Source organism: Schistocerca gregaria, chromosome 7 (genome assembly GCF_023897955.1).
Source record: "Schistocerca gregaria isolate iqSchGreg1 chromosome 7, iqSchGreg1.2, whole genome shotgun sequence".
NCBI lineage: Eukaryota > Metazoa > Arthropoda > Insecta > Orthoptera > Acrididae > Schistocerca > Schistocerca gregaria.
Window position 1 is genome coordinate 486,223,868 of NC_064926.1, and position 21,167 is coordinate 486,245,034.

Below are 21,167 nucleotides of genomic sequence, written 5' to 3' on the forward strand. Positions count from 1 at the left end.
GGCCGGTAATTATTGACATCTGTGGTTTCCCCCTATTTGTAGAGACGCCTGACAATGGCATATTTTAACCAGTCTGGAAAAATACATTGAGTCAGTGATGCATTACATAGATGACTCAAAACATCAGTTGTAATTGCTCCACATTGCTTTAATAAATTGTTAGAGATGTAATCTGCTACAACAAAACATTTATTTTTCAAAGATTTAATAATTTTCCTTATTTCACAAGGAGTTGTTAGGTGAAACTTAATCTGACTAAATTTTTTTCAAAACTGATTCTCCCAAGTACTGCCTGGCTTTTTCTTTTGAAATATTCTCAAAAAAATTTTCTCCTACACTTAAAAAGTAATTGTTAAATACATTGGCTACCTGTTTACTGTTGGTTAAGATGGTCTCATTCTCTTTAACAGTAATACTATCTACCCCATGGTTACTTTTCCTGTCTCCCTTCTAACAACATTCCATTATTGATTTGATTTTATTGCTGGAATTGTTAATTTCTTCTCTAACATACATATTTCTTGATTTCCATACAACTTTTCTCAGCATGTTACAATAATTTTTATAGTGTAAAACTACTTCTGGATCTTTACTAGTTCTTGCTGTCTCATAGTTTTCTTTTTCTTTCTGAAGACACTTTAATACCTGTAGTAATCCAAGGTTTCTTTGAAAAGTTTGTGGTGTTACATGTAGTAATTTTCTTTGGAAAACAAAAAGGGATATAAATTTATCAAGAAATACACTGCATTTATCATTAGCATTTGGCTCATTATATACATCTTCCCAGTTTACATTTCCTAAACTTTCCTGAAGTGATCAGATACCAGGTTGAGCACCCTCACACTTTTACTTAATGGTTTCTGAAGCATACACCCTGTTATGTTTTATAAGTTAATCAGTTGTGCGTCATGGTCAGATAATCCATTTACCACAGGGAAAGCATGTGTTTGTTCTACGTCCTCTTGCTGTACAAATACATTATCTATTACAGTACTACTGTCCTGAGCTATACGTGTAGGGAAATTGATCACTGATTCTAAGTTATATGTTGTTAACAACACTTCTAGTTCACTTTTCCTATCAGAATTGCTTAGAAAGTTAACATTGAAATCACCACAAATTAATAACTTCTTCCTTTTGTGTGACAGACTGCATAATAGGGAGTCAAACTTTATTGTGAATAGCTCCCAATCTCCTAGTGGAGACCTGTACACTGTTGCTAATATCAGCACAACATTATCTAGCTGAAGTTCACATGCACAAACCTCAAAGTGCTGATCAACACAAAATTTGCTTACTTCAACAGTTCTGCATCTATACCCTTGTTTTATGAAAATGGCAACTACTTTATCCATACTAGATTTACAAGTGTAAGATGGTAAATTATACCCATTTATACTGACATTTTCCATCCTAACAGTTACATGGTGCTCAAACAGACGAAGTATATCAATCTCATTCGTATTTTTGAGATCGTCTAAACATATCAGCTCATCTACTTTATTTTTTATTCCCCTGATATATTTTGGTGAAGTAAGTTGATACCACCTTTAGCTTTATCCCTATTTGCTGTGCATGAAGTTTATTTTCTTCTGTTTTCCTTGGTTGTTGTCTGTCTGGAACTTGGCTTTAACTTAGAAAACCTTTCTACCTGGTCCCAATAACAGTGCAGGGATCACCTCTTGTGTGACTGTGGCTCCCCTTACATATCTGCTAATAGAGATGCTAACTTATCTTTCCCCTTCCTATTAAGGTGCAAGCCATGTGTAGTGTAACCCCACTACCAGTAGCATCAACTGGAACAACACTCATGTGAGACTTTGTCGGTGTCTGGAGCATTCCGTTCAGCTCATTGTTAACATGCCTTACAACGGTGTTTACCCGGGGCTGATCACGGCGCTGAAAGACCTCCACAAAACTCACATTCATGTGCCCAGTTTCTACTCTTATTTTATTCATGTCATGCTGCTAGACTTCAATCAACATGCAATTATTATGGAGATGTCATATGAACTCAAGTGGGAATCCCTGGAGGGAAGACAACATTGTTTTTGCAAAGCTTTATTGAGAGGATGTAGACAATTGGCATTTGTTGCCAACTGCAAAATAATTCTATAGCCACCAACATTCATTTTGCATAAGGACCATGAAGACAAGATTGAGAGAAATTAGGGCATGTATAAAGGCATATAGACAGTTATTTTTCCCTCAATCCATTTGTGAGTTGGACAGGAAGGGGAATGGCTACTAGTGGCACAAGGTATCGTTCATCATGCACTGTATGGTAGCTTGTGGATTATGTGTGTAGATGTAGTTCAAACCGCCTTAGCTGCTCTGTAGTTTCGATGTTCACTGACCATTGTATCATATATATTTAGCCCTCACTGTTCACTGTGCCCTGAAATAATGTGAATAAGGCATCTTCATGACATTGCACATGAAACAAACAACTTCTTGTGCCTACGAAGTGGATTTGTACAGATAACATGCATTTTCTGTAGCCCAAATGAGTGAATTCTGGGCACTTACATATCCATCAAGGTGGAATCATGCCTCTGCAGACCAAAACCACCATAGAACTAACTCTTCATTATCTAGCATTATATATGCCATATTCATTGGGAAAACACTACACGTTTTAGATTCTCTTCAGATAATAATTCGTGAACAGAATGAAATGTTATGAATTCGTCTTCAAACACTTGGGCATGTTGTGTGAGTACAGACTTCACTTGACTCTAAGAATATGACACTTACACATCGATAAACTTTTCTGGTCTGTCACATTCCAGTTTTCTGGAACATATCATACACATGGTTTGGGATGGATTTGTTTTGTGTGTCTTATCCTGTATTTCGGAAAAGACATTCTGAGTGTTGACATAATTAAGCCATCCATTGTAATAGGTGATAGTGAATACACTGTGCTTTAACGAGTAACCCATTTATTCCACAATTAAGCAACAATTAAACTTGCAACAAAAAGAACCTTTTCCATAATAGTTGTCACTTTTTGAAATCCTATATTTCCTATTTTTTTCACTGTAATCACTAGTTCTTCTCGGATTTAAACAATACTGTAAACAATTTTATATATATGCCCTTGCTTCCCTTTAGCATTTGAACTGACTTACCCAACCACTAGTGTAGGATCTATAGTTTTAATATATACTCTTGAACATGTTGAATCTGGCAGTTTTCACATATACAAATGATTGCCAAAGATGAAAGAAACAATAAGTGACAGAAATAAGCTAGTGCGAACTGCAGAATTGAATCCTAGATCTTCAGATTTGCAATCCAATACCTACCCACTATACTCTGATCAAAATTACTTTGTGATTCACATTTCAGCCAGTCAAGCAGTAGGGGCCAACCATCAGCTAATCGTAGTTCTTTCTTGAGCACCATGTGCTGACTGTGTTGCCAGTTTTGTAGATACTTGCAGAGCATTGCCTAGTGTGGCTGGCTGCGTACTGATAATACTGTCCTTCACCACTGCATTATTTCAATCACAAAGTAATTTTAATCAGAGTATAACCTACATTTTGTCTCGCATGCTATGTTATATTTAATTGATGTGTGGTTAATAATACTTTTCATGTTATATTTTACTACCCTACAGTGATGAACTGCAGTAAAATCATTGTTAACCTCTCAGGATCTGTGCTCATTGCAGTGGGTCATTCTGTAATTTCTTAATTTCAGAGTGCTGTTAATAATAAAATGCCTTTGTTTTTGTAGCCATGTATAAGCCATTTCAAAAACATCAGATATGTTTATCTTGTTTATCTGCAGATGTTGCTGATACAGAAAGCAGAAACACTCAGAGAAGAAGCGGAATCTGTCTTAGATGGGCTGAACATTGCAGTGAAAGAAGAGGCACAAGAAGAAACTTGATTTTCTTTGTTAAGGAGTATCAATCTAGTCTTGAATGTTATAAACAGATTCATGTTGTTAACTTAGCTACAGAAATGTATTTGGCCTTGTCTAATCATGTGGTGCTATGAAAATAATTAAAACCTGGTTTGTAACACTTACATTGTTGATTCAAAATTTTTGAGTCTTTAATTATTTTTACTGTGTAAATATATTTTGATAGTTTTTTGTTGTACTGTTTGTGTTTTGGAAAAGAAGCAATTGAAATCATGGACATAAGCATAAGAGTCTCACTGACACTTTTGATGTTGCCAGTAATAAAGATGATGTATTGAGAACAATGGTTTTATAATTCAGACTTCATTTTCAGTTATTGTCTGTCTTCATAGTGAGTGGTCAGAACGGCTGACAGCAGTGCGGAGGCCCATGTTCGATTCCTGGCTGGGCCGGAGATTTCATCTGCTCGGAGACTGGTTGTTGTGTTATCATCATCATCGTCATCATAATAGAAATACAAGTCACTGAAGTGGCATCAAATAAAAAGACTTGCACTAAGTGGCCAAACAACACCAGAAGGGGACTCCTGGCCAAAAATGCCATACAGTCATTTTATTTTTACTTATTGTAATTACATTAAATCTTGTCACACTTTATCATTTTTGTTGCAAAATTGCCCATACATTAAGGGGAGATGATTTTCAGAGCATTAAATCTGTTTGCTAGCTGAATTCTGTTGCATGACTGTGATGTAACTCACTTAAACTATTACTCCATGTGTATTGTGTCACTATCCTCCTTTTGTTTTATATTAAATTTTTTACTGTAAGGCAAGACAACTTCTAAAGTATTTACAGATACATAAACTGGAGCGGGAAGAAAATCATGTAAGTTATCGTCATTGTCATTTTCAGATCTCATATTACTAGCATTTCATTTTCAATTTCTTATATCAAACAATGGAAAGCCAACTCTGACAGCTCGGGCCAGAATGCAGCTGTCACATGGGATGGAAGCAGCTATATGGAGGGGGCTACATGTTAGGGGCCAGGCCACCTGTGAAAGCAGTTACATCGCTTACCAGCTCTGCTACAATCATTGCACAGCTTTTTATATTTGGTATGACTACCAACCAACTGTCCACCAAGAGTAATGGGTACAAACAAACTATGGCTAATGGCAGAGTAGACCAATCTGTGGCACAACATGCTGCTGAACATAACATTCTTGATTTTCAGTGGCTGTTTCACTACCCAAGCCATCTGGGTCCACCACTAGCTTTTCTGAACTGCGCAGTTACCGCCCCCTCTGTCCTGTAACCTTGTCCCCATTCTTTTCTCCCACCCTCTTTGTTTATCACCCTCTGCAACTGCATCCACCCACCTATCCCCACTCCTCTCCTTTTTTCTCCACTTCCCTCCCCCACAACCTCCTGATACTGTGCCTGTTGGCATTCTAATCCTCCACACCAATTCACTACTATACCTTCCTCTTCCTTGCCCCTCCAGATTGCTGCTTTCATCATACGTGATAGTTGCATTCTGGCCCAAGTTGCTGGTCATGTGTACATGAGAGGTGCTTGTTTGTGTGTAGGAATGGTGTGTCTTTCTCGTTTTCTGAGGAATGCTGTGGCTGAAAGCTTTGGACAAGTGTCTTTTAACTGTGCCTGTGCCAAGTTAATGTGCCATCTTTATGGTAAGTAGCAATCTGTCTTCACCTACATTGTGCAATTCCTTATGTATCTTTCTTGAGCAAGAGTCCTTAGTGACTTTACTACTCAATCCTTGATTATCTCATTACCATGTCCTGATTTTTCCCAGACGAAGGAACAGATGGTCCCGACAGATAACATTTGTATTGTCTTTTGTGTGTCCGAGTATGCTGCTGTCTGGCAAGATTCATTATTTATATCACTACAGGAATATACAATACTGATTCATCCCTTTCTTTTCCTTTTTCCATACTGTCCAATTATTTGGAAAATAGGTTTTATTGAAAGTAATTTTTGGTCCAACAATGATAACATCTAAAGAACTGTTTTCCTTGGGACACAACAAGTGAAAAATTGCACACAGGAATGATGAAATTTGTCTGTGAAAGTAAAAAGTTTCACCCTGATTCTCTGTCACATAATTTTAATCTGCCAAGAACATTCAGTTTTAATATATTCCTCCATCTTCGACACTGTACTTGATGTTAACGTTCCAATAGTTCATACAAAGTAAATACAATAATGGAAGGTTCCGAGTGGACTATAATCATACTCAGTATGAAGAAAAACAGTGTGTATTAGATAAGAGAAAACACAACAGTGAAGACAATACTCAATTTAAATTAGATAACTATAAAATACAGTAGTAAATATAACAATAAATACATCCATTTACACAAATTTACAGATAATAGGAGTCAAAATATAAAGTCTTCCTTTCTGTAATCCATGAATGGACGGATGGGGGGACACACACACACACACACACACACACGCGCTCGCGCGCGCTGGCCTCGGCAGCCAGAAACTGTGGTCTTTGTGTGTGTGTGTGTGTGTGTGTGATGTAATAAGGAGGCCTTTTCGCTGGAAGCTTACTTGTTTCGCAGTCTTTTTGTTGTGTCTGCCTGCGACTCAGCATCTCCACGGTTGTGGGTGACTTTCCTGAAATCCAGTCCTTTTCCTTCAGCACTCTTTCTTCCCCTTCAACCCTTCTGCCTGAAGAAGGTGCCACTAGCTCTGAAAGCTTACCTATTACAACTGTCTTTTATATGTGTGTTCTGCTGCCACTTGGTGAGTAGATTTTTTTATCTGTCCAATTAAATAATTTTGTGAATAATTGATTGTTCATGAGACATTTTGAATTTCTGAGCACCTAATGTTAAAGTTTACTTTGTACTTTGTGTCACAGGGATACAATTCTATAAGTGAAAGGTCTATATGTTGAGTGCTATAGTACCACTGTTTATCTGTGAGCATTTGATGGCTTATAGAATCAAATGCTTTCATGGAATCACAGGCACTTTGCTTCACAGACACTAATCAGTACTAAGATAACATTTTCAAAAGCCATATAGAGAGTTAGCTAGAGTTCCATTATAAATTAAAAGTGTAGAGATTTGTTGCTACATGAAACATTCTTCGTGTTTTTTAAGAAAATGGACAATAATTATTAAGATTATAACTGGTCTACAAAATAATTAAAGTTGTCTCTGTCCTTTACAAAAATAGTCAATTCCAATTTAATTCAGACCAGAGAACAAGAATATTACACTATAGATGATTTGTTAGCTCTTGGTTTTTGTATATGGAAGTTCTCCCTTTGGTCTCTTAGCTGGCTACTTATTTACTTGAGCATTTCTGTTTTTTGTTTGTAATCTACTTCTGCGGCATCTGTCATGACATTCTAACAAGTAGTCTGCAAGCATCCACTTGCCGTGATACCTTCTTTCCGTCAGTGAAATTTACTGATAGAAGTTCTCTCCATGCTCGTCACTCACAGCACCACAATTGCTTGGATAGAAGTTGAGATGCAAGTCCAAAGAGTGGATCTTGAAGTCACATATTACAACCCAGTTTGTGGTATGTTCTCAGCAGTTCATTATCAGCTGGATTCTAATTTTCAGCTCTTTTGTTTCCCAAGAAACTGTGAACAACATTTTTCATGGCCTCCCAAATTGTTTACTCTTTTTCTTCAATGACCCTATTAGATTTTCCATCCTTAAACAGTTTTCCATCCTTAAACAGTTCTTGAATTTGTGGTGATTGTGATTCCCTCTGTGATCCTTAACATCACTGAGATGTAGGGATTTTGTATTTAAATACTTGAATGCTTCTTTTTCTTCTTGATTCATTGCTTTCACTAAATTCTTCACAAGTCCTAGCTTTATGTGTAAAGGTGGCAGTAAGATTTTATCATGGGGACCTAAGGGAGAGTACTGTGTATTCTTTTTGCTAGGTTCCATCATTTTCTTTTCAGGCCAGATTTAATGTGTGTTGTGTCAGTTCGTGTTGTGACTGTAACACTCACAAACGAAGCACTAATACTTGGCGTATCCTGACCGCATTCTGAGTATGATAGCAACAATCTTCAGATCTCCACATATGTGCATTTGTTATATTTAATAATTTAATTTTTCAAGCAGCAGTTCTACATTTTCATAACTCTTCTTCATATGTACAGTGTGACCTACAGGAACAGACAGCAGCTTGCTTCCGTTGTGATGCAAAACAGCTTTCAAGCTAAACTTGGAGGACTCAATGAAAAGTCTCCAGTCTTAGGAATTCTGCTACTTCTCAAACATGCCACCAGTCTGTTTTCCATTCCAAAGAATCATGTTAAGCTTCTTTCCCAGTGTCTATATACAGACATTTACACTCCCCCCCTTGGAAGATACCATTGCTGAACCCTGGAACCTAGCAGTTCGGCCTTGCATTTTGGTAACTCCAGATCATGAACTAAATCATCAAGTTGTTGTTGAGAAATTTTATGTGGTCAACTGGGTGAGATTTATTCTGATGTATAATCTGGCTCTAGGTGTAAAGACTCGGTTGTTGTTTTCACCCTCCACATCTTCATCATATTCTAGGACATAATGTGTCGAAAAGATAGGAACAGGCAGATAGGGCAGACCTTTTCTATGTGGTACTGGTCATGCAGCTGATGTCAAAAGTTAGATATGTGAGTGTCCACTTTTTCTTTTATGTCATTCCATTTTTAAGAGAAGGTATCGTATAAAAATAACAAACATTTACATGATATGAAGGTTCCAAGAATGACATGGGAACTGTGAACGGCATTGACTTTACTGTTTTGTTTAATCAACACCTGGGGTGAATTACAGCAAACATTTGGTGCCCAAAGGTGTATCCTCATCTGTTTTACAGTCATAGTTATGGTAATATGCTGTCTTCATAATGAAGTCAGTTCACATTTATGAGAAACAGAGGTCGCATCACCACACACATAGCAAAAATTACTCACACTATTAACACATTTATGCGGTATCTTAAAGTTGAATTAATCTTGAATGCAAACGAAATAAATTTGCATAAGGAAACTTAGATTATGAATGTCTTGAGCACCCATGACAATAAATAGAGGTTTGCACTCAGTTTCTTATCTACATGTGAAAATGTGATTTCAAGAACAGAAAATTATTGAGAAAGAAGAGCAGGTAGGTTCTTCAACCACAACAAAGGACATTTATGTAAACACAATGGCTTCTCTAGGAACGCAATACAGTGTACTCAGTGCTGTTAGCCTTTATTTAAACAATAAAAGCATTAGGAACATTGCAAAATTTCCCACTATCATAAAATTAACACAAGGGAATGAGAGCTAAATAAACATTTTAAATATCATATTTGTTTATTTTGCATTGGAATGAAGTAAAATTAAATACTTTTAAGTAGAATAGGTTTTGAGTGCTGAGCAAGGAAGAAAGGATCAAGGGAGGAGGAGGGTGGTTGGGAACTGGCAGCTGGAAAGAGGATAGGAAGAAAGAGAATGCGATCTGACAGTTTTATCTTCAAAACCAGAGACAGGTATCTACCACTGCCAGAGATAATTGGAGAAGAGCATCAGGTAGAACAAGGAGCAGCAAATGTGCTGCACACTTCAACTGAGGCCAAGAAGCCTAGGAATGTACAAAGTATTAGGAAGAAGAAAGTGCTGCTGCTAGGTAGTAGTCATGGGCGAGGTGTAGGCCCTCAGTTACAGGAAAGTTTAGGGGAAGTGTACCAGGCCACCAGTATCTTCAAGCCAAATGCAGGGGAAACAGTTTGGACATATGGGCATATGACATAGGTGGTGACCTGGACAAGATAGCTTCCCTGACTCATGGCACCAACATACACTATGTTGAGGTGTTCCGGCGTCGTGATTGATTCGCCTCACAGCTACATCAAGGTGTGGTCAATGTGGGGTTAGGGATGGCTCTGATGACAGCTAACTTTGCTCATGTTTCTCTGGTGCCCATCGGCACTATTAACAGATGGGGTTCCACTAGGCCTACACTCAAACAGGACTGGGAAGGGAAGATTGGTACAGCTGATTCATGAAAGTATAGGGGATGGGTCTAGGGCCACACATAGTCAAATAACTGTTGTCATAGGTAGGAAAAGTAGGTCTTTTTTTAGAATAAATCCAGACAACAGGTTCCCCTGCCTAAAGATTTAAAAAATACTGAAACAATCTCTCACAAGACAGATTTTAATACTTCAAATATCACACATACCAGATGTCACAAAGAAAAACAAACCATTGGAAAGAGTAACATGGGGCATTTCACAGACTTAACAATCCTCCATCAAAACATGCAATCAATCAAAAATAAAATACAACTATTAGAAGTTGAGCTCCAATCTTTGAACTGCACAGTAGTTTGTATTGCTGAGGTACTGGTGTAGATACACAGAAACCCAACATGTAGTATTATCATTGTGTGAAAGGGCAAACTCATACTTCAAGGGGTGGAGAATCATGCATTTATATCAGGAGAGGAACACAGTTCAAATCGAGACATGACCTCAGTACAGTAAGTGAAGATAAACACTTTGAAATATCAGCTATTGAATTAACACTGTTTGATATCACCAAGAAATTAATCATTTTGTGTGTGTGTAGATCTACCAGTGGTAGTGTGGACACTTTTTCAATAAATTAACAGGAGTTTTAGATAAAATCTCAAGTACAAAGGTCAACATAAGTCTGTATGGGGACATTAACATCAACACTAATATCATAAATGAATCCAGCAGCACCTTCATAAACATCCTTCAAAGTTTTGGCATGTCCCTATTGGTCAATAGTACAAGAAGAGTTACTACAATAACAGCATCAGTAAGTGACCATGTGGCCACAAATAAGGACAGGGAAAAATGTGATGTAGCTGTAAAAGAGCTCGGACTATCAGACCATCTCTGCCAAATAACAACAGTAATATCAGGCATCAAATCATTCCATAAACTACAAGCCTACAAACGACATCTACCAGAAATCAAAATAAAAGACTTTTCAAAAGAAATAGAAAAAACAAAGCTGGGATGAAGTGTATAAGGAAACCAATGAGAAAATGAAACTCTCCACATTGTTTAAATTGAACTTTAAAAAGGAATTTCCAAAAGTATGCATGTCTGTATCAACATCTCACAAAAACAAATGGATAACAGCAGGTATTAAGAAGTCCTCCCAAACACTTGAACACCTCAATTCCATGAAAAATCTTCACAATGATCCAAAATTCTTAAATTTCTATCATAGATACAAAACGATCTGTAGGAAGGTGCTGATTGCTGCAAAAAAGTCATTTCATGACAAAATAATATATAATGCAGAGAATAAAAACAAAGCCGTCTGGGATGTTATAAAAAAGGAAACTGGGGGAGGCAAACAAATACAGAATAACATACTGCTGAGGGAGGGGGATAAGATGATAAATGATCCACAAGACCTAGCAAACTATGTAAATGAGCATTTCTCAAGTATTGCAGAGAAGTTACACCAAAAATTCCCCAAAACAAATACAGCACCCATAAATAATGTTGCACTAAATGTTGATGTTACTTCCAACCACAGAGAATGAAGTCAACAAAACCGCTCAAAAATAAAAAGTCAGTAGGCTTAGATGAAGTATCAATGTGTACTGAAACAATGCATAGGGATTATACAAGGCCCCTTAACAAATATAATAAATAAATCCTTCACATCAGGGACATTTCCAGAGCAGTTAAAACAGGCAAGAGTTGTACCTGTGCTTAAGAAACGTGATGCAGAAGATATAGAAAATTACCGGCCCATTTCCCTGCTGTCAGCATTCTCCAAAATAATAGAAACAGTTATGAAAGACAGATTAATGAGTTACCTGAATAAATAGAATCTTTTAAGTGAATCACAGTTTCTTTTCCAAAGTGGCAAAAATACGGAGTCAGCCGTAGTAGAATTCACGAAAGTTGTTCTTGATGCTCTTGATAAAGATGAGTGTGTCACAGGCAAATTTTTGGATCTTTCTAAGGCGTTTGGTACAGTTGACTACAAGATTCTATTAAATTAGAAGCATTAGGAATAAGAGGGGTGGCTAATGACTGGTGTCGATCACACCTAGCAGGTAGAGTACAAAGAGTAGAGAGAACACATACTTCAAATAGATCTAAACATTTAGTAAAACACTTATCAGAATCAAGCTACATTAATATAGGCATTCCGCAAGGTAGCATATTAGGACCAACAATATTCCTGATATACATCAATGACATTTCCACTAGTGTTACTCATGGTGAAAAAATTCTCTTCGCTGATGACAGCAATATTATAGTCACTGAGAAAACAAGAGAACTCCTTGCCAAAAAAGCAAATGAAACTCTCAAGGAAGTTTATGATTGGTCAATAAGCAATAAAGTGACATCGAACATAAAGAAAACTAATGCCATGAATTTCAGTTTCAAGAGGAAAAATGACAATGTTAAATTAAATGTAGATGGCACCTCTATAGACTGTGTAACAAATGCAAAATTTCTAGGAATTAATATTGATTCTCAGTTGAAGTGGTATGCACACACAAAGGTACTTGCAAACAGAATGTCTTCAGCATGTTATGCCCTTAGAACCCTATCATCAGTATGTAACATGCAGTGTCTTTTAGTTACATGTTATTCATATGTACACTCAGTTATTAGCTATGACATTCTTTTTTGGGGAACAAATTCACAAAATACGAACACTATTTTCAAACTCCAGACAAGAGCCATAAGAATAATAACCAAAAATACTAGTCGAGCCCATTGTAAATATATGTTTAAAACACTGGGGATTTTAACTGCTCCATGTGAATACTTTTACCGGTCAGTTATACACATCAAAAATAACATTGGTCATTACTGCACAAACAGCTCTGTCCATGACCATGAAACAAGAGATAGACTCAACTTACATTTATCAAGAAAAAATAAACATAAAACTTAAAACAGTTTTTTTCTACCAAGGAAAAAAACCGCACGATGAATTTCCCAAACAAGATTAAAGAAATTGCAAAAATACAAGTACTTAAAAAGGCAGCTAAAAAGTACCGGTTATGCAATACATTTTAAACATTGCAGGATTACATAGATACAACAGAGCAGGGGTTTGATAAAAAAAAAGTCATACAAATAAATATCAATAATAATGATTATAAAACATCCAACATTCCACGTAACACCTTTACTTTATGTTTTTTTCCTTTCTAGAAATACTTTCCCCAACCTATGCACAGCATAATACTAACACCTCTTTCTAAGCTCAACATCTCACTCATTATGGACGGATGCTGACTCATTTTTTCAGTATAGCAAATGGGAAGTTGCGGTACAGAAAATGGCCCAGAGGTCATCAGTGTGTATTTTTGTGTAGTGAGTGAAGTGTTAAGAAACAATGTGTGCAGTGACTGATAGTGAGATATGAGTGAGTTGTGTGGTATTACATTATTTAATAAGTTATTTGTAAAATATAATGATTGTGTCTAACTAGAAGTCTGTAAATATATGTGTATGCGAATTAGCTTATTTTAAACTGGTCTAAACTTGTAAATACTTTGACATGTCCTATTTCCTTGTAAAAAGAGATCTGCGGATGAATAAAGCTACTACTTCTACTACGCCATTTGTCACCTATCCTATGTAAGGCAAAAGTACTGTAACCAACCTGGGAATTAAGTTTATCAGAATATTACATGGTTGTAATTTTGTGTGTCCTATTATTTTTAACAACAAAATCTGATATAGACCATATAGACCTTTGATTTTAAGTAGCTCAGCTTCATTATGGCTACTCCATTCATTCATTCATCATATTAAGCAAACCTGATCAAGGAACAGAATCTTCAAGAATGTGAAATGGGTCAACATAAATATTAACATAAGAAAAAGGCATCGCAGAAACCTAATCTGTGTACCTTACTAAGAGTAAATTGGTGCTATATTCTTTAATGCTATTCAACAACCTGGAGTTTCGATTATTTAATGCTATTCACACTTATCTGAACTAAATTTAACCAAGTAAATTAGCAAGGAAGTTACTAATTTAAAAAAAAAAGAAAAAGAAACTACCTCAGTCTTATTCCATAGCATTGGTTTATATGCCATTAGTTGTTCAATATTTGCTTGATTACGATAGTATTTTTCAAAAAAAGTTTTACATTTATAAATACTTGTTCCTATTTATAGTACATTATTACTTGTCATACAGCTTTATAACAAACACTTCTAATTGCCTTGTAGTTAAGCAAAGTTTACGATCTCTGAATCTAGATATTCAGATAATTTGTTGAAAGTGTGTCCAGTCATTCATGTTTTTAATGTTCATTTGAATTGGTCGAGGTCCACATTCTCTCTACATTAGACTGGAATTTGCTGATTGTCTTATCACCAGAGTAAAAGTTCACATGAAAATTATTTCTCTTACTTTTTTGTGACTCTGTATATCACAGTTCAGTTGAAGTTGATTTTTACTATCAGCAACAAAAGCTGCAAAGGGGTGAATGTATTGGGAACAGAGTGGAAAAATTCAAACATTTTTAAAACACCTTCTGCAGGACACGTGGTTGTACTTTATACAGTATTTTTGCTGCTCACTCCTGTTGAATAAGTGCTTAATTTACTTTAGGTGCACAGTCCCAGAAGATAAATCCAAAAGACAATAGGGAATGAAAATATGCAAAACAGGTCAAAACTCTTGTATTTAGGTCAACACCATGAAAGATGCTTCTAAGAACATAGCAACCAGAACTGAGCTGCTTGATTATTTTATCCATATTAATGTCTACTTCTGGTGCTAAAAGATCATTATTGCTTGTTTGAAATCTCACAATATTAGAGCTATTAAAATTTAAACAGATAGCCGAGTACCACTTGTGCCCTGTTCAGTCGTCATCTGAGATGTGTCTGCTTAAGTGAGTTTGGACCCTGTGGGTGCAAGGTTGACACCGAGCAGTGTTACAGTTGTGCTAGGGACCGATGATCCAGCAGTTTGGTCTCCCCCCTCCCCACTCTCCCTTTTAAACCAACCAACCAGATTTGGTCTGCTGAGTTCCTATCAGACTAATTTGGTGGCTAAAACATCAACATCCATCAAGGTCCTCAAATTCTGTTGTATGATTATGACCTTGTGACACAGACTGTTGTCCTGCTAAAAGATGCCATCACTGCTGGAGAAGACATCAAGCATGAAGGGATGCAGGTGGTCTACAGTAATTTTCATGTAGTCCACAGCTGTCATGGTGCCTTTGATAACCACCCCAGGTCCCATGGAAGCCCAGATGAATGTCCCCATGTCCCTCAAAGCATAATACTGCCCCTCTAGCCTGCATTCATAGTGTGGTGCTTGTTTCAAGCAGCTTTTCAAATGGATGACAATGTACCAGGCACGACCATTGACCTCGTGTAACAAGAAATGTGATTCACCCTACCAGGTTACAGGTTTCTATTGATACCTCGGGTATCCTGTGCCCACTGCAGTTGCGACTGACAATGTGCTTGGGTCAACATGGGATTATGTGAGCCTCATGTTCTACATCTATATTCTGTAAACCACTTGAAGTGTATGACAGAGGGTACTCCCCATTGTACCAGTTATTAGGATTTCCTCCCATTCCACTCATGTATGGAGTGCAGGAAGAATGATTGTTTGAATGCCTGTGTGTTTGCTGTAAGTATTTTAATCTTGTCATCGTGATCCCTGAGTGAGTGATACATAAAGCTCGTTCTTGAAACTTTGCTAAGAGACTTTCCCACAATAGTTTACATCTATCTTCAAGAGTCTTCCAGTACTGTTCCTTCAGTATCTCTGTGACACTCTCCCACAGATTAAACATGCCTTTGACCATTCTTGCTGCCCTTCTCTGTATACATTCAATATCCCCTGCTAGTCCTATCTGGTATGGGTCCCACACACATGAGCAATATTCTAGAACCAGTCACATGAGTGATTCGTAAGCAATCTCCTTTCTAGACTGATTGCACTTCCCCAGTATTCTACCAATAAACTGAAGTCTAACAACTGCTTTACCCATGACTGAACCTATATGATCGTTCCATTTCACACCCCTACAGAGTGCTACACCCAGGTATTTGTATGAGTTGAGTTGGCCTATTCCAGCAATGACTGATAGATATTATAGTCATAGGGCACTATGTCTTTTTTCTTAAGCGCATTTAGATCAAGTTGCCAATCTCTGCACCACTTTGAAATCTTATCAAGATCTGACTTAATATTTATGTAGCTTCTTTCAGATAGCACTTCATCACAGGTAACTGCATCATCTGCAGAAAACCTGAGTTTACTATTAATATTGTCTGCAAGGTCCCAAAATACTTCCCTGGTGCTCACCCAATGTTACTTCTGCGTTTGATGATGGCTCTCCATTCGAGATAACATGCTGCCTACCAAAAAGTCATCAATCAAGTCACATTTCACTTGATACCCCCTTATGATTGTACTTTTGACAATAAGCATAGTTGTGGTACTTAGTCAAATACTTATTAGAAATCAAGAAATGTTGCATCTACTTGGTTGCCTTGATCCAAAGCTTTCAGTGTGTCATGTGAGTAAATTGCAAGTTGGGTTTCACAAGATCAATGTTTTTGAAACCTATGTTAGATGCCATGGAGGAGGTCATTCTGTTCAAGGTATCTCATTATGTTTGAGCCCAGAACGTGTTCTGAGACTGTACAAGAAATCAATGTTTCTCAACACCACTGACACTACAACTTATTTCATTCATCTTTTCAGTGGCACAAAATTAAACTGTGGCAGTTCTCCTGAGTTCTCATTTGTAAAGAAATATTTGAAAACGGAGTTAAGCACTTCAACTTTTGCTTTACTATGATCAATTTCAGTTCCTGTCTCATTCACTAGGGACTGGACACTTAACTGCCTCTAACAGCCTTTACATATGACCAGAATTTCTTTGGATTCTGTGAAAAATCACTTGACAACATTTTGCTCCAGTAGTCACTGAAGCCATCGTGCATTGCTCTCTTGACAGTCAAATATGTTTCTTTCAGCATCTCTTTATATATAACCCTACACTTTGTTTAACACCTGTTATGCAGTAATCTCTGTTTCTTTATCACTGTGTGCTGAACAGTGTGCTTAAAAACAATGGTGCCTGCATAAGCATTGTACTCTGCCACAGATTGCTGCCCATTGTGTTTTGCAAGTGGGCAAGCCTCTGACCATGTTTAGTGATGAGATGTGGATATTCAACATCTTGTCACCTACATGGGATTCATCACCCTTGAACCACTGTCCATAGATGCTCTCAACAGCAGCACACAAACAAACAACCAGCTTCACTGCTTTTGAGATGCACCTGCCCAGGTGCTGGGCAATAACAGTCTGCCCTTTGTTAAAGTCACTTTTCTCATTTGCGGCTAGAGTGATTCCCCATTTGTCTTTGCTCTGCTTATATATTTTCCTTGCCATGTAATGTACCCGCAACACCATGTTTAGCGCTCAATATACTTTTGGGTAAATCATCAGTATATATGTATAGTAGTAGAAAAACTGTTACTTTGATAAAGGCCACTTCTTATACTATTAAACCATTCAGATGTTGTCATTATGTAACACATGAGAAAAAACATTCATGTAGCTTTGTAACTTTACACACACTGTTTAAATGCTCCACCAGGTAGTTGATTGGCAGAAGACTGGTTAGCAGCAGATCTCTGATCTTCATTCTTTTATGTCTTCTTTTTGGTTACTGTGTAGGAGATACAGCCAGCATCTTTTATAGTTTCACCTGTGTGCTTCATTTCAGGATTTGTACTCTTCTTCTTTGAACAAACTCTGCAAACCACTGTGAAGTGCATGACAGAGGGTATTTTGCATGATACCACAAATTAAAGTTTCTTCCAGTTCCAATCACTTATGGACCAATGCAATAATAACTTCTTAAATACCTCTCCTGAATGCTGTAATTAGTCTAATTTTGTCACCTTGGCCTATGGAAGTGAAATGGGGGGAGCTGTAGTAGACTGCTAGAGACTTCACTAAATACTGGTTCCAGAAAAATTGTAAGCAGGCTTTTGCAGGATAGTTGGCATCATTATTCAAGTGCAGGATAGTTGGCATCATTATTCAAGTGCCCTCCACTTCAGATATTTCAGTTATGCTTTCCCATGAGTTAAAATGCTCTGTCTTAGTTGTGTTTCGTATGGGTCATACGCAGTTGAACAATATTCCGAGATGGGACACTCAAATGATTTGTAAGCAGTCTGCTTTGTCCTCTCTAGTTGTTTTTCCTCTGGTATGTCTCACTATTACTGTTTTATGAGTCCCTCATGTCTCAGCAGATTACCAGTAATAAGAATTCGTCTATGTACAATTGTGCCTGTAAACTCCTTTTGTTTCCCACACTATCTGCTGTCAGTATACTGGCAAAAGCAAGATTTATTTAATATGAACATTAAAATGATTTGTATCAAAAATAAAATATAACTGAGAGAACTAAATAACTGTAAGATAGATTTACTCGCCAATATTTACCACCAAGAGGTGAAATTTTAAATACTGACACAGAGCCTTTTAGTTAACTTACCCCTTCACATCCCCGCAAGAACCATGGACAGTGCCGTTGGTGGGGAGGCTTGCGTGCCTCAGCGATACAGATAGCCATACCATACGTGCAACCACAACAGAGGAGTATCTGTTGAGAGGACAGACAAACGTGTGGTTCCTGAAAAGGGGCAGCAGCCTTTTCAATAGTTGCAAGGGCAACAGTCTGGATGACTGACTGATCTGGCCTTGTAACACTAACCAAAATGGCCTTGCTTTGCTGGTACTGCGAACGGCTGAAAGCAAGGGGAAACTACGGCCGTTAAATGATGATTACGTCCTCTTGGGTAAAATATTCCGGAGGTAAAATAGTCCCCCATTCGGATCTCCATGCGGGGACTACTCAAGAGGATGTCGTTATCAGGAGAAAGAAAACTGGTGTTCTACGGAGCGTGGAATGTCAGATCCCTTAATCAGGCAGGTATGTTACAAAATTTAAAAAGGGAAATGGATAGGTTAAAGTTAGATATAGTGGGAATGAGTGAAGTTCGGTGGAAGGAGGAACAAGACTTCTGGTCTGGTGACTACAGGGTTATAAACACAAAATCAAATAGGGGTAATGCAGGAGTAGGTTTAATAATGAATAGGAAAATAGGAATGCGGGTAAGCTACTACAAACAGCATATTGAACGTATTATTGTGGCCAAGATAGACACGAAGCCCACACTTACTACAGTAGTACAAGTTTATGTGCCAACTAGCTCTTCAGATGACGAAGAAATTGAAGAAATGTATGATGAGATAAAAGAAATTATTCAGGTAGTGAAGGGAGATGAAAATTTAATAGTCACGGGTGACTGGAATTCGGCAGTAGGAAAAGGGAGAGAAGGAAATGTAGTAAGTGAATATGGGTTGGGTGTAAGAAATGGAAGAGGAAGCCGTCTGGTAGAATTTTGCACAGAGCACAACTTAATCATAGGTAACACTTGGTTCAAGAATTATGAAAGAAGGTTATATACATGGAAGAAGCCTGGAGATACTAACAGGTTTCAGATAGATTATATAATGGTAAAACAGAGATTTAGGAACCAGGTTTTAAATTGTAAGACATTTCCAGGGGCAGATGTGGATTCTGACAACTGTAGATTAAAATTGAAGAAACTGCAAAAATGTGGGAATTTAAGGAGATGGGACCTGGATAAACTGACTAAACCAGAGGTTGTACAGAGTTTCAGTGAGAGCATAAGGGAACAATTGACAAGAATGGGGGAAAGAAATACAGTAAAAGAAGAATGGGTAGCTTTGAGGGATGAAGTAGTGAAGGCAGCAGAGGATCAAGTAGGTAAAAAGACGAGAGCTAGTAGAAATCCTTGGGTGACAGAAGAAATACTGAATTTAATTGATGAAAGGAGAAAATATAAAAATGCAGTAAATGAAGCAGGCAAAAAGGAATACAAACGTCTCAAAAATGAGATCGAAAGGAAGTGCAAATGTAAGGATGTAGAGGCTTATCTCACTAGGAGTGAGATAGATACAGCCTACAGGAAAATTAGAGAGACCTTTGGAGGAAAGAGAACCACTTGAATGAATATCAAAAGCTCAGATGGAAACCCAGTTCTAAGCAAAGAAGGGAAAGCAGAAAGGTGGAAGGAGTATATACAGGGTCTATACAAGGGCAATGTACTTGAGGACAATATTATGGAAATGGAAGAGGATGTAGATGAAGATGAAATGGGAGATATGATATTGCGTGAAGAGTTTGACAGAGCACTGAAAGACCTGAGTTGAAACAAGGCCCCCGGAGTAGACAACATTCCATTAGAACTGCTGACAACATTGGCAGAGCCAGTCCTGACAAAACTCTACCATCTGGTGAGCAAGATGTATGAAATAGGCGAAATACCCTCAGACTTCAAGAAGAATATAATAATTCCAATCCCAAAGAAAGCAGGTGTTGACAAATGTGAAAATTACCGAACTATCAGTTTAATAAGTCATGGCTGCAAAATACTAACGTGGATTCTTTACAGACGAATGGAAAAACTAGTAGAAGCCAACCTCGGGGAACATCAGTTTGGATTCGGTAGAAATGTTGGAACACGTGAGGCAATACTGACCCTACGACTTATCTTAGAAGCTAGATTAAGGAAAGGCAAACCTATGTTTCTAGCATTTGTAGACTTGGAGAAAGCTTTAGACAATGTTGACTGGAATACGCTCTTTCAAATACTGAAGGTGGCAGGGGTAAAATACAGGGAGCAAAAGGCTATTTACAATTTGTACAGAAACCTGATGGAAGTTATAAGAGTCGAGGGACATGAAAGGGAAGCAGTGGTGGGGAAGGGAGTGAGACAGGGTTGTAGTCTCTCCCCGATGTTATTCAATCTGTATATTGAGCAAGCAGTGAAGGAAACAAAAAAAAATTTGGAGTAGGTACTAAAATCCATGGAGAAGAAATAAAAACTTTGAGGTTCGCTGATGACATTGTAATTCTGTCAGAGACAGCAAAGGGCTTGGAAGAGCAGCTGAACGGAATGGATAGTGTCTTGAAAGGAGGATATAAGATGAACATCAAGAAAAGCAAAACGGGGATAATGGAATGCAGTCAAATTAAATTGGATGATGCTGAGGGAATTAGATTAGGAAATGAGATACTTAAAGTAGTAAAGGAATTTTGCTATTAGGGGAGAAAAATAACTTATGATGGTCGAAGTAGAGAGGATATAAAATGTAGACTGGCAATGGCAAGGAAAGTGTTTCTAAAAAAGA

At 37.5% G+C, this 21,167-nt stretch overlaps 1 protein-coding gene across 2 annotated transcripts in view; it reads left to right on the forward strand.

Moving 5' to 3' along the window:
* The window catches only part of LOC126281397 (helicase POLQ-like), a 107,514-nt gene extending 103,474 nt beyond the window's left edge, over nucleotides 1-4,040 (forward strand). For both annotated transcript variants that reach the window (XM_049980328.1, XM_049980329.1), the window contains one exon: nucleotides 3,799-4,040. In XM_049980328.1, the coding sequence (XP_049836285.1) occupies nucleotides 3,799-3,900 (102 nt within the window). In that variant the 3' untranslated portion in view covers nucleotides 3,901-4,040. The remainder of the gene's footprint in view (nucleotides 1-3,798) is intronic.
* Nucleotides 4,041-21,167: the final 17,127 nt, after the last annotated feature.